Genomic DNA, 15,295 nt, shown 5'->3' on the forward strand with positions numbered 1-15,295 from the left:
ACTAAATATACTCCAGGATTTCAAAACTAATACAATGAACAATTTAAATTGTAGCTCTAAGCTGGGAGTTATCAGCTAGAAATGAACAGGGAGGCTGCAATCATAATAGATCATGGAATTATTATGAACTGCCAGCGTGATGCAACCATGAAAAAGGCGAACAGGATCCTGGGTTGTACGCAGAGAAAGGCTCCCACAGAAACAGGTATGTATTAATGCTACTACAGTGAGGAGAGTTCACAGGAATACTGCCCGTGATTATGGTCATCCAGGTGCAAAATGGATTATTTTCACCTGGAGCAGATTGAGGGACAAACTACCCTGATAACTTCCGGATTCTGTCTACTTTCCTGTCTTGCAAGTGGAGGAGATTTCTTGGTTTATTTAGCCTGATAAAACAAAGGTTGCGAGGGGATATGACATAGTCCATAAATACAGCCAGACTGTTAACAATAAAGAGGAGCCTCTAAGCTACAAGACAATATTGCCACAAGAACAAATGGGCATTAATTGTCCAGCAATAAATGCAGGCTGGAATTCTAAATAATGTTCCTAATGAAAGAAATAATATTCTGCAAACAGCCTTCAGATCAAAGCAGTGGGAGGATGAAAACACTGCCTATCCTTGAAATAGAAATAGGTATCTACATTAAACAGGATGAAATGAGATGCACGCCTGCAAATCACAGAGGACCAAGCACAGTGACCTTCTCCTTTCCACTCCAGTGTTCCTATGCGATGTTTTCCCAGCCCATTTCTATCATGTACATTGGGGAATCTATAAGCAACAACAACAAACCTTGACTGTGAAAGTATGTTAGATATTGAAATATCTTTCAAGTTATTTTCTTCTTAACAGTAACCTGTAAAATACCATCTATAAGGGTACAACTACATTGAAGTCACATCACTGTAAGTACAACATAGGAATAGGAGAAAAGGCTGGATAATTCTTAGTGGTGCAGTGACAAACAGTGGTTGCTCGCTACTTCTTTTGATGGAAGACCTGGAGGGCATCATCTGAAAATAGCCTGTTCAAAAAAAGAAGAGCCCACTTCACTGCCTTCCCCTTGCAGCCCCACCAAAGCCCCACAAAAAAGCCTGTCAACCAGAGAGCTGGTTCTTCACGTGACAGGTAGTCAAGCTGCTATGGCATGTTGTAGATGTTAAGGCTTTACAGGATTAAAAAGAGAGACAATGGAAAAGTTGCCATTCCACTAATATATTGACCTATTAAATACAGGAAACCTCTTCTATTCTAGAAGTCCCCACAGCTAATTTTGGGAAGCTGAGAGTTGTAAACAGTAGCTTACAACGAGCACTTAGGTGCCAGTCTCATTCTTAGGTTCCTCACGAGGCATTCACTCTTGGCACTGTTGGGAGGAAGGATACTGGGTTAACTACTGCTTTGATGTGGCACTGCTCTTCTTGCATTACATTCAACCAGCAGAGCACAGTACAGGCTCATTTACCCCGTATTAGAAGGGATTTCAGTTTGGTTTGAGGCTCAGGCAGTGCAGGTCTGGGGTTCCCATTCTGCAGAACACAGCATGCAAGCAAACTGCCTTCACGGAGCTCTGCAGAGGTACTATGGTTTTCACATGCTTAACCTACACCTTACTCCTTCCCACAGGTTTCTTCTGAAAGTAAAAAGTCCTCTTCTGCTTTAAGAATCGTTACATCCCTTCCTATAAAACCAGCTTAAACCTTGCTCTAATTGCCCGTTGTGCCTTTTTAGGATTCCAAGAAAAAAAGAAAAAAAAAAGGCTGTACAGAATTGATTGAAGGGGATTAAAAGACAAAAGCCAGCAAAACCCAAGTAAACAACACAGACATGCAAAACTCACCACATTTCATCATTCCCACTTCATAACATTTCCGTAGCCGGCACGCCTGGCAGCTTTTACGCCTGTTTTTATCTATTGTGCATTGATTGGTAGCTGGGCAGATGTAATCGTTATGTCCTGCAGCAGAGTAAGAAGACAAAATTTCACATCTCCAACAGTCTCTCTTGGTCATTTCCCAAATCAGGACCTTCTTGATTTTAAGCATCAATGCATATGCACATATCTAAGCTCCATTAATTTAACTAATGCAAAAATGCATATTTATCCTATACTGAAAACATCCATCTGTGGCCTCAAAAAGTAACCAGACAACATAGACCAGCTTTCAGTGATGACTGTTAGATAACCAAGCAACTTCTAATACCAACTCATTTTTGAAAATGGGACATATGCTCTTGCGGAAATTTGTTCCCAACCTCCAACTTCTTACTGTGTATTGGGACTCTACAGATAGTAGATTTTTTTTTCTTTCCTCAGCAGAGTTGAAAACAGCAGTACACACAGCTTCAGTCCTGCAAAGATTTAAGTAAACTACAGCTCTACTGAACTCTCTGACATGGTGAGTTCCAGGAATGAAGAAGCCTTTGAAGGATTGACCCTGGACAAAAGTTAATAAAAAAAAGCAGCCGAAAAGAGAAAGACGACTAGTATAAAATAATGCATACTGTATAACACAAAGAAAAGCACAAGCAGAAGGTATAACTTTTAGACATTCTGGACACGTGTTTCTCTTATTTTAATCAGTTTCCACTACAGCCTCTTCTGTTGCCTTCTCCTTCTCTCCCACCTCATCTCACCCCGACCCAAAACCCTTTACATTATTGTATTTCATTAATCAATAATCTGGTCCAAAGGTTTATTACTGTAAACTGGACTTGAGTATGCTCTTGGTGTAAATAGAGTTGAATCATCTCCTGCCAAATACTGGAAATCTCTCTTGCAATAGTTACCAAGGGATGTAAAAAATATTCACTCATTTACATTTCTTAATATCTTTTGTCTCAGGTTGTTTTTTAGGTTATTTTTTCAAACTTTAAGAATAGATCAGGCAAAGATACAGCTACTACAGATTTTTTTTACTTGATGCAAGTCCAAAAGTTCATGTCCCCAAGAGTAATTATTTAACTGAACCGTTGTGACTATTTCCTTGCAAAATTAAAATAATTTTAACCTTGAATTCTTGAACCGACGATTTTAAAAAGAAAAGATCAGGTTACAGTTTGTCCCATTTCCTACTGGCAGATATGACTGAAAAACAAATTACTGTTTATCACTCTTCACACAACATGGGGGGAAAGGAGGAAGAAGCTCTCTGTTGCACTATAACCCAAGCACACAGGAATATAAAGTGGTTTAAAACTCCTGTGACCTTGGGATAATTTAGCTTGCCAGGCAGATGTTCAGAGATGTGGGACAAATATACTACACTACAAACTTGGACAAGCAGAGGAGACCACACACAGTTGCTCAGTCGTACCATCTAATTTTAATTAGACATTAGTCCAACAATTGGGTCTACGGTAGGCCCAGAAGTTTATTTTTATAAGCAATAGCCTTCATAACAAGAGTTGCAACTGAGTGCTTGATGGTGTTTTATGCCAAGAATTTACTTTCATTTATTTGAATTACAAACAAATGTTACCTGACAGGGTACATAAAGGTGTACAAAAGGCCACAATGGGTAACTTGTTCACGGCCAAAGCACATGAGCAACACAGAGCAGTCGAATAATTTTCCTGACAGAAAACACTTTGAGATCAAATTCAGTCTCCATTTGTGACAAACTGGAGACAAAGTCCTCTTCAATTATTTTAGAAATCAAAAGTATTTTCACCAGTTCATAGAAATTGTTATTCACCCATGTAAAACTTGCACAAGAAATTGAAAAGGCAAACAAGTTTTGAATTAAATTTGATTCTAATGGTGACACCAACTTTGCCATATTGAGCCAAAAGAAAATTGCTAAAGGCTTTGTGTGCAGAAGAGGGAGGGAACATTACAGATCGAAAAATGACGGTATTTTTGGTGTTAGTATCCGCATGTAGTATCCAATGTCAATCCAATTAAGTGGCCACCAAGAGGCCCCAGATGAGGCCAAAGAACATGATAACTAGAGCCAAGGTTAAAGAAATGGAGCGGCCCAAAGCTGCAATATGGTGCATAAGTCACTGCCCATAGGCTATGATAACAAACAGGGAGGCCTACATTTACTTCATGCTGCAGCCACTGCACACATTTGAACTAAATACCAAACATTTAAGAATTTAAACACTGAGGTAGAAATCTTATAGAGATCTGGCAGAGTAAGAAATAGTGCAATGTAGGCTCTGGCGGGTGGAGGGCTGAGAAATAACAATAATCAGGTTTGTACCTAATACTTGCTACACATATTTTTATATCCTGCATACTGTGTAGATATTATATGCTATGACTCAACAGCTCCAGGCAATATACTCTTGTCAAGAATAGTCTCTGGCAAGCAAAGTCTCTAAACAATTACCTACTCTAACTGTGTCTATTACAACAAATTCACAATTACTATGTCTACTTTGGGACACAAACTGCAATCAGATTCACAGGTCTGCAGTGCCATCTCACCGAGGCCTTTGCTGCAGGGCCTTCCCTTGCTATGTATTCCACCTCTTCTCTAAAGAAATCACTTTGTAATGTTTCCAGACCTTGATAACATAAGAGCCAAAAGATAAAGTAGTCAAATCATGAGTTGCTCTATTTTCAGCATGCAGCACCATACTTAATGTTTAGACCAACTCATTACCACATCAACTGCTGCAGCCCCGATCATATGAAACAACTTATTTCAGCACAGTTATCAAAAGCTGATTCTCCTACCTTGAATACTTCTTTTAAAGAATGCTTTGCAGCCTTCACAAGACCAGACCCCATAGTGGTATCCTGAAGCATAGTCACTGCAGACTGCACAGAAGTGGGCATCCCTTTTTGAGCCAGGATTATTTGCAATTGGGCTTGTACAGTCATTGCCATTAGTTTTTCTTTTTAACGTTTCTCTGATAGAAAAGAAAAACATCTGTTATATAGGAAAAAAATTTATCTACATTGCAAAGAGTTTAATTATCTTCCATTGTCTTATATTTTCTCTCTGTAAAGTCTTCCTATTACTAAACACAGGACAGTGTGAAACACTGTTAAACCTTTTTCTGATAAGGTTATTTAAAGTATGTAGACCCCAGAACTTTCAGTGATGACAGACTATAAAGTTTTAAAGTACTCAAAGGCATAAAACTGGACTGTTGATGTGTCACTCACATGAACTCTGGGAAAATCATATGGAATAATGATGGATCTTGAAGAATTCATGGAAATGTACACATCAGGAATTTGTGAACCAAGTAGACTTTGCCTTTGGGAAGCTTTACACGGAAAAGCTCCGACTGACATGATAAACCCTACCATGAACAGAGCTGCAGTTGCTTCGTACTGTTAGCAAGGCAAAATTCTACATGGAGCAATATACATACAGTCTCAAGTATTTAATCCTTTAAACAAGGCTTTATTCATTCAGTGAGATGCTGGAATCTCAGCCTACAAGATCAACTCACAACGATAGACAAAGTTTTCTGTTCAAGGTGACGACCCACGTTGATCACCCTAATGCTAAATAAAAGGAAGTCTGAACACAGGAAGAATGGAGAAACACAATTAATAAAATACTTTCATACATTAAAAAAATTATTGCTTCATATAAATTAGTAAGATATATGCATTCCTAAAGCACTGCAAATAGATCCAACTTACTGGAATTATTCTTAGTGATGGGATTAAAATTAAAACAGGATAAAAACATGGAATTACAGCCAATTCCTGACACCAAGATCCTGTAAACAAACAGCAAGAGGAAAGCAACTTTGATTATCAGTAAACTGGGTTTTAGGTATAGGAAGCACATCTGTTGTGTACTTTTCCTCTGGATCTCATTTTCTTGGCTATTTTAACATGTCTTACCTTAATGGTCAATACAATTTCTAGATAGAGAGAAAATAGTGTCATGTGCAAACTCTCAGCAGCAGTTTGACAAAAGGAAAGCTGCATAGTCAACTTATAGGTATAAACTTAAGCACAGAGGCAGAAGTTAGAAACTGTAGAATTTTCCTCATCCCACCTTCCAGCAAGATTAGGGATGAGAAGAATTAACAGTTGGGATAAGACAGCAGGTAGCATGGTTTATGACTTCTAAACGACAAAGGAACATTGCCAGGGCAGAAGAAACCTGTTCACCAACAAGATCAAGTTTAAACAGAACAGTAGAAACATGCTGAAAGTGCTGTCAAAGAGGCTTTAACTAACATATTGAAAGTAGACTTTGTGCTGGTTCATGACAGGAGGTAAGGACAAACACACCCACATGCCACCTAAAAATCATCAAGTTCATAAGTATTTGAGGACAATGTGCTCCAATTTCCTAGTAGGAAATTCGGAAAGGAAAAAAGGTAGTTCTTTGAGCAAATTCCAAAACAGAAAAAGTAAGGTATTTGTTGTACAATTAAGTTACTGCAAGCTTTTAAAAAACATTAATTCATTCAGATATTGCAGGGCATAAGGGTGTTTAGATGTTTAACAAACCTGGTCTTTGATTACACATGCACCCCTGTTAATGGATTGCTGAATCACTAAGTTATTTCCCCTTCTGCCGAGCTGGGAAGACCAGTGTGGGGGAACTCTCCCTGCAATAATGGGACTATATCACACATGCCTAATAAGCTGCTAAGGCAAGGAGGAAAGAGCATTGCTACTCCTTCCTGTTTCCCTGTCTTTAGAAGAAAAAGTAATTTGGCGTTTCACATTAGTAGAAGAGGCATATTTTTAAGCTCTACTTGGGAATAATGATCCAATTGTGAGAGTCAGAAGAGAATCAAAATCAGCTAGAGAGCATCTCAGCGAATGATTGATATGCTGTAGAGAGAGATGTTTACTGCCCTCGTTAAAGCACCAATATGTGATGGATGAAAATAAAGAAAAAGCACACACTGTAACATCTCACTGAGGAGTGTTGTTGTTTACCTTTCAGTCATGACAAGTGTTTTAAAAAACACTTTTTCTTTCCCTGCTTAAAAGTTTAACGACAGTCACCCTGCACTCATGCAAGCTGCATGACTTCCACAGACTGGGGCAAACAGCTTGCACGCAGAGCAGCAATCTGGAACAAATTCCTCCTGCAAGCTGAACAGGCATCAAATCTGCTCCTCTGCGATAGCTGCAGCAGTGCAGCAGCCGGTTCAAACCCAACCATTTTGTTACTGTTGTCTTTAAGGACAACAGAACTAGGAAATAGCTTAGAGCTTTAAGGTACCCATTCCTTACACGGAGAACCTCGCAATCAGACAGTATATCCACATAAACAACCCAGAGCGGGTAGCCCCCCATGTGGTTAGGGACCACCTCCCAGTGCTCTTGGGACTGGTGCACTCCAGCATGCTCAGCAGCTGAATGAGCTGCCAGGTCCTCCAGAAGCCCACAAAGCTCCTGCACCAAAGGATGCAGGAAAACGGGGGATGTACCCTGGCTGCTACCAAGGAGCCACACGGACAAAGATTCATCTCTTTACACCTCCTAATATTCCTCTCTATTTTATGATCATGGTTTCTATATAGAGATACTACGTTTCCATAAAAAAGAATTGAGATTTTTTTTAAAGTAACATGTCTGTGATTTCCTACTAGTCATCAACAGTAACGATTACCCTAAAGCAGAATGAATTAGCAAGACTATTTAGGTTATTCAGTATCTATCATGTCTCCTAATTACCTCTAGCTTTGCAACAGCAAGTGTTTGATGCATATGCCACACGTGGAAAACTTGAACCTAAATTCAACTTTTTATTAAAATGAAGAACGGTGGCAAGGATTTGACCTAGAAAGTAGCAAGTTTTGCTCATGGCATTTTGTTGTCTGACAGGTTTTTTTTAAACCTAAACTATTGTACGCTACAAAAAGAAAGAGAGAAAAAAGCCACTGAGAAAATAATTTTTAAAAAAATCTATTAAGTAAAAAATTAACAGTCCAGATTTTATAATTTCTTATAACTCTTCCCTTCCTCCCACAGGCCACTGGCTCGTTCAGTGCCTGGAGATAATTCAGTCCCATACAAGCCTAAACTGTAGGATGAGGAAGGCTCTTCCTTTCTCTCCCAGAATGTGTGCAAGATGATGGGCAAAAGTTAGCTGAAGAATACTTTTCAATCTTTATCTTCCTCATTTTCTGAAGACTCCCTCTGCTATAATTTCTGGAACTGTTAATACCACAAAATGTCAATATTTATATCTCCAAAGCACAGGTTCTGCTATGCTCCAAACATTGATTAATATGCTGAAAATCATGTCATCGATCTCTTAAAATTAAGACACATGTTTTTGCTTAAGCACTGCAACTATTCCATCATAAAGTGGAGATGCCAACCCATCACCTCAAAAAGACTTCAAGGTACATTTAAATGCTCTACAGAATGAGCACAATAAAAAGAGCATAGGAGAATAATGCAAATAAACTCTGCTCTGAAGCCATAATTAAGCAATGTATAAATATGATATTAGCATACAGTGAACCAAGACAAAATTACTAAATAATTTCTAATTAAGCAAGCATTGCTAGCCTGTGTACCCAAAAACCTTTACTTACATGCTCTTCCTGCAATTAGTCAGAAGCACAAGGAAAATAATAGAAAAAAAAGAACAAACTAAGTTCCGGAAACATCACTCTGGCAACTTCATTAAAATTTCCTAACACTTTTTAGAAAGTAATTTTAATAAAAATCTTTTTATTCAGTGGATGAAGACAGAAATCAATTTCAGACTACTTTTAAATATAATTACACTGTCACATTCCTTTTCTCTTCACGTCATTTTAATATAAATTGAGTGATCCTGCACCAACAAAATTTATGATACTATTTCTATTGTCTTCACTAGGTACAGGACCTATAATGCAAATAAATATAGCAGAGTCTTTATCACCAAATTATTGACATTTTCCAGAAAAAAATGGAACTCTAAAAATTCACTTCTATTTTTACATGGAATACAAACCAGTTTTGTTGAACACTACACTGCATAACATTCGCATTTAACAAAGTTAAATTAATTTCTTCTGTATTCGTATAACGAACCTATTTGTGAGGAAAGGGAACGATGAGAATTCAGGTTCCTTATTTTAAGCTGATCTACAAGGAGATCCAAATTACACAGTGATCAGCTTTAGCAAAGTGAACCATATTAGTTTAGCTAATGTTATCAGAAATTTACACCCAGGGAAAATAAACTCCTCTCATGGTGAGTCTCTTGCTTTATTTTGAAAGGTAAAATAAACTGTGTAACAGGCCTAAATATGTAGTAATGCTTACTTACTCATCTTTCAAACAAAATCCCTTTTCTCAAAGCACAATGCTGTTTAAAATTACACTTTACAGAATTAGTTTCTCCCTCCCCCAGAGCACTCCTTTAAGTTTCAATCCCAAGAACTCTTCCTTCAAGGTATAATCTACGAATCTGTAGTGTCACAGTCATTGTTCCCATGGCAATAAATATAATGTTCATTACATTAATTTAAGACCTCACCAAAGGACAAAGCAAAGTGAGTTGCCTGCCAAAAAAAAAAAAAGAAAAGATTCAGGACATGTTTTAGGGGACATGGTAGCACTGGATTAATGGTTGGACTTGATGATCTTAAAGGTCCTTTCCAACCTAGTGATTCTGTGAAAAAGGAGCACAGGGCTTTTTTTTTCTTTACAGCCTTATTTCAGGACAGATACCCACAATAAGGGAATTACAGCTTTTACTTTTTGTGTTTCCGTGTCAAATTCTTTTTTTTTCTTTTTTACAACTTCTATACACAAAGCAGGGGTTACAATGCATGGTACTGAGACGAACCACCGAGAAGGTCCAGCTACTAAGCAATACAGTAGTTACTTGCTGCTGAACAATGAAGAGCATCCATGACTTTAGACTCCAGAATTCATTGATTTCTCCTCTTTAAGTTAGGTCATCATCAGCTACAAGAGCAATAGTCTGTATGAATCTATACAGATGGCAGACGACTTATTTATTTAAACTCCGGTGTGGCAGGTTTGGCTTCCCTTCCGTCTATGCTGAGAGCACACTGCAGAGCATTAGATGGGGTGCTCTTGCTCTTGGGTTATTCCAGTTGCTGTCCCATCATCTGGACAGGTTCCAACACTAACCTACAGCAGCCTTCCCCAGGCTGTCAAAGTTTTGAAACATTAACCAAAGCCGCAAGAGTTCGGATGTTAGCCTTATTCACATTAGACCTGCTTGGGGAATTCTTCTGTATGTAAGTGCTACCCAAACGGGCTCTCCCAATCCACACACCTACACTTAAAGTAGATTTGCACTCCAGAACCGCCTGCTACTCTCTGCTGACTCCAAACAGAGACTAGTCAGGTGGCCAGGCTGAAGATCTGTGCAGCCTACAAATCTGAACTAGATGTAAATCACACCTTAGCCCTGTGCAGTCAACATAAGGCCCACCCTTTGCAGGAGGAGCATGGGTAGTCTCAAAAATAGCACAGATCCTTTATTAACAATTGAACTAAAACTCTTGCCAGGACACACTATTTTTCATACTGACAATGGCTGCTGAAGTTAAATAAGGAACCCTATGAATAAACATACAGCTGCTAAAACAGGAACAGCACCTGCAATACCCTCTGCTTTTATCCATCTAACAGCTGTTGTGCCCGTGAATGGAGTAATTTCATCGGCTGATGATCTAAACACCACTTATGGTTTGTAATATGAGTAAATGTGCAGAATGGGAACATGTTTTTGCAAATACAGTTTCTTTACAGCTGAAATTTTAGCCCATGAATCTGCTGTTCACAAAACCTTCATAAAATCAGTTGAGAATAGCAACAAGGAACAATGTCAGACTTTTCAGTAGCAGCACCCTTTTGAACATGATGCGTGCTTCTATGTGACTGTTAGTACTAAAACCAAAAAACAAAGAAAACACTCCCCTTCAATTTTAAGTTCATGAAAAGCCCTCACAACTATTAGGTGCAGTTAAAAAATCCAGATAAAATAGAATTCAAACAACGTATGAAATGGAAAAAAGAATGAACCTTTGCTTCTTTCACTCAAAGAACTTAATTTGCCAGAGCAAAATTAATTTTTATTACACAAAGTAGCTCCTAGAAGTCTTGAACTTTTGTTTATACACTGTAAACAGTTCCCATATTTGAAGGCATTTGTAGTGCTTTGTGTCAGTGTATAGGTCTGTAAGGAGCTAATGAAAAAGAAATCCTATTTCAGAAGCTACATTAAAAAAAACCACAAAACCCAAGACTGATTTGGTGTTTGGTGGAGGTTTTTTGGGTTTTTTTTGTTTTTTTCCAGAGAGACCAACACATAGAAGTCAAATGTAAAAAGAAAAGACTTAAAAGAAGTAAAAAAACAGTAAATAATTTTCACCAAAGTTTTAAAGAAATGAGTAGTACTGACCTGGTCACAGGTAGCACTGGCTCCATCGGTCTTGCCTCACACCACGGACTCTTTGGCTGCTCTGCATACAGAAGCGATGACTGACAGTGCAATGTCAGAGGGGAGAGATGGCCAGGAGCAGACCATAACACACCAGGGCTTGATGTTTGCCTCACAGATGCACTCTCTGAATCACCAAAATTGCTGGTAATGTTGTAATTCATCATAGCAGGACTGCAGAATGCCACTGCAGAATATTCATGTCTGTTTTCCATGTAAGATGAAGGAATATAGACTGGACTGTGTTCTGCTGTCAACGTGGACTGATTACAGCTGTAGGGAACTGGAGAGACGATACCAGCGGGTGAGTTTTTAATTTCTGTTTTATTGCATCCAATATCCTGAAGTGGCAGCAACTGAGAAAAGTCCTTGTGAGAAGATGTACACAGGGACATTTTGAAGCAAGACTGAAGATTGTTGTTTAAATATTCATCCTAAAATGGTAAGGTATAAAAAAAGTTGAATTAAAAAGTAAGAAAGTTCTGTATTAAGTCTTTTCTATAAAAGAAAAAAGGAATCAGTAAAACAGAAAGTACAAAAACAATCCTGTTAAAACAGATTACACACCAAATGTACTTAAACGGTCAATGTACAGATTTACTACCCTTAAGAAAAGAAAGCTTTCTAGAACTCCCTTAAAAATAAAGGCTAAGACACACATTGAGTTTAGACTTCCTTAAAAAATAATAATGAAAAAAATCACTTGAAGTCTGAAACAAAAATGCCTGTGACAGCTTGGATCTTAACAAAAGTAACTCATTGCAACCAGAGTAAGGCTGCTCTATGACAGAGGCAAAATTACCCTATGGTCCACAACTAAGGAGTGAGTGCCCTGAGTAATCAATTCTCTTTACAGATCTCACCACCTCCTGCTCCTGCTGTAAGTGTACTACTTCAGCCTTCCCTTTATCAACACAAACATGAAACAGCAGATATTTTGAACACACACACACACATATATATATCTCCTTTACCCTCCAAAACCAGAACTCCACTGCACATCCCTCTCCAGAGAGGAGAAAGACATATAAAGGATGTCAGTAAGCAATGCAACTTCACAACCGAGAGGTCCCTGGGTACAGCACCTCTGAACAGAGCCATTATAAAAGTAGAAGTCACAACATGCAGATATTTCCAAAGCTGACAAGACAGAACTCGAACGATTTCATAAGGACGGGAAGTTTTATAATTCCCTGCCACTCTTCATCCCCATCCCAACTACTCTTCATCTTGCCTCCCATCTGAATCAACTATCAAAATAAAGACCTTAATTTGCCCACAGTAAATACTCTTTGTGAGATTTAGGTATATACAAATTATTAAAGGGAGAAAAAGATTTGGGGAAAACAAAAAAGCAGCCCACCAAAATCATCCTCCTAAGACCCTAAGACATAACCCTTGTCCTGGAATTATTATTTTTACAGTAGCATTTAAAAATATTTCTTCTTTATTCTTCACTATGGGTTTCATGTGCATTCCAGCTTTGAAGACAGACATGCAGCCCTCTTATAGCTTGCAATCCAAACCAATTCTGTTTCCAAAATAGCAAGTTGCAGCCCCCTGAACTGATATTGTAGTGTACTTTCACAGATGGTAATAAAATCTTAACATGAAAAATTATGGTATAATTAAAAAGTCACCCACAGATTTCCTATTCCAGAAGTAGCCAAACTATTGATACTAAATATTCTTACCTTTTTTCACCTCATGTGACCATAAAGCAAGATGAGGAAGATCCAAACACATGTTGCTGAAGTACCAGCAACCTCCCTGTCCCCAAAATTCTCAGCCAGATGGCATTTCTAGTATGTCATCTTGGGGCATTAACACATTTTTCTCTTCTAAGGCCGGGAGTGAGGGTAGAAGCATTCACAAAAAAATGTAAGAAATAGTCTTTTTGAATAAAATGGATAGTTTAGGGTCTGTCCTTCCTTCTCACTTTGCACTTTGTTGATGAAACAGAAGATATCTGTAGAAATAACTAGGAACTCAATTTAAATCATCTCAGGCAATTCAGACGCAGCTGCTGTTTTTTTCCTTTGTGAGAAACAGGAAAATGAGATATCTCAGCAGCTGTTTATGTCCAGCAGTTGTTGCACTGGAACTCCGATGCAGCCAAAGCAGGAAAACCTGACCTCACTCCTCACACAATCTACATGCTTCATTTGCCCCAGTGAGATGATTCAGAGTCACCTCTAAGAGAAACCAAGCACCATTCAACTTTCACTGCAAAAAGTGGGTAGCCTAAATAATTTTTAAGCAGCAAATGATGGAACTTCATTTGATCATAAATGCTGCTTCCCAGGGCTCAGTATTGGGACCAGTTCTGTTTAATGTCTTTATCATGATCTAGACAAGGGGATCGAGTGCATGCTCAATAAGTTTGCAGATGACACCAAGTTGGGTGGGAGTGTTGATCTGCTGGAGGGTAGGAGGGCTCTACAGAGGGATCTGGACAGGCTGGATCAATGCGCAGAGGTCAACTGTATGAGGTTCAACAAGGCCAAGTACCGGGTCCTGCACAACCACCTCATGCAATGCTACAGGCTTGGGGAAGAGTGGCTGGAAAGCTGCCCGACAGCAAAGGACCCGGGGGTCTTGGTCGAGAGCCGGCTGAACAAGAACTGGCAGTGTGCCCAGGTGGCCAAGGCGGCCAACAGCATCCTGGCCTGTATCAGAAATAGTGTGGCCAGCAGGAGTAGGGAAGTGATTGTGCCCCTGTACTCGGCACTGGTGAGGTCACACCTCAAATCTTGTGTTCAGTTTTGGGCCCCTCACTACAAGAAAGACACTGAGGTGCTGGAGCACGTCCAAAGAAGGGCAATGAAGGTGCTGAAGGGTCTAGAGTACAGGTCTTATGAGGAGTGGCTGACTGAACTGGGGTTGTTTAGCCTGGAGAAGAGGACGCTGAGGGGAGACCTTATTGCTTTCCACAACTACCTGCAAGGAGGTTGTAGCGAGGTGGGTGTTGGTCTCTTCTCACAAGCAAGAAGTGATAGGACAAGAGGAAATGGCCTCAAGTTGCACCAGGGGAGGTTTAGATTGGATATTAGGAAAAATTTCTTCACTGAAAGTGTTGTCAAGCATTGGAACAGGCTGCCCAGGGAAACAGTTGAGTCGCCATCCCTGGAGGTATTTAAAAGACGTGTAGATGCGGTGCTTAGGGACATAGTTTAGTGGTGGGCTTGGCAGTGTTAGGTTAATGGTTGGACTTGAGGAAATGATTCTATGAACTAAGTAATGATCTGAAGACTATTTTCAGTGGTTACTACGAATGGGCCCAGTGAGCACAATGGATTCAAAATGCATTTAAAGCTTCTGCGTAGGTAAACTGTATACCGTTTGCAATCTCAGAGGCTGCATGTATTCAAGGTGTGTATGGACACTCTGCAGGAGCATCTGGAATGTCCAGCAAGAGCTGACTGCACTGTGTCCGTCTGCCTCCCGGGCAAAGGGCACAGTGCAGGGTAACCCCAAACCCTTCTGAGAGAAGGACCTGAGAGGCATTACGGCATCTCTGTTATAGTCAGCTAGAGACCTGATATGATACTTTGATAGCTTTTGCAGCAGGCAACTGTTTGTGTAGTTTTCCTCATACATTTGGAAAATATATGCATGTACACTGTAGAAGCAGAGAGAACTCAGAGCTGGTACTACACAATTTTATGAACTGATATCAGCTGAGCTTTAAGTTGTGTTTTTCTGGAGAGGTAATCCACTAGAGTGGTATGCAGGGTAACAGCCTATTTAGCAGAAGGACATATCCTCTCCAAAGGGCAACACACAGTATTTAGAAACATACACAGAAGTTACAAGAAGCAAGAGTGAAGTTTGTTTTAGAGGGAGGCATCCACGCAAGCATGAAAAGTCAGTAGAGCCTTCCTCAAAAACAGACTGCTCATGACTTATTTACAAGAGGAGA

General features: G+C 39.4%; 1 protein-coding gene across 1 annotated transcript in view; it reads right to left on the bottom strand.

The window, feature by feature from the left end:
* Positions 1–12,343, bottom strand: part of ESR2 (estrogen receptor 2) — a gene marked incomplete at its 3' end in the record, with an annotated part of 32,568 nt that extends 20,225 nt beyond the window's left edge. The window contains exons 1-3 of the mRNA XM_082000021.1: positions 11,335–12,343; positions 4,698–4,873; positions 1,848–1,964 (exon numbers count right to left, since the gene is read on the bottom strand). Of these exons, the coding sequence (XP_081856147.1) occupies positions 1,848–1,964; positions 4,698–4,873; positions 11,335–11,768 (727 nt within the window). The 5' untranslated portion in view covers positions 11,769–12,343. The remainder of the gene's footprint in view (positions 1–1,847; positions 1,965–4,697; positions 4,874–11,334) is intronic.
* Between the last annotated feature and the right edge of the window lie 2,952 nt (positions 12,344–15,295).

Source organism: Phaethon aethereus, assembly GCF_964289735.1.
Source record: "Phaethon aethereus genome assembly, chromosome: 5".
NCBI classification, from domain to species: Eukaryota; Metazoa; Chordata; class Aves; order Phaethontiformes; family Phaethontidae; genus Phaethon; species Phaethon aethereus.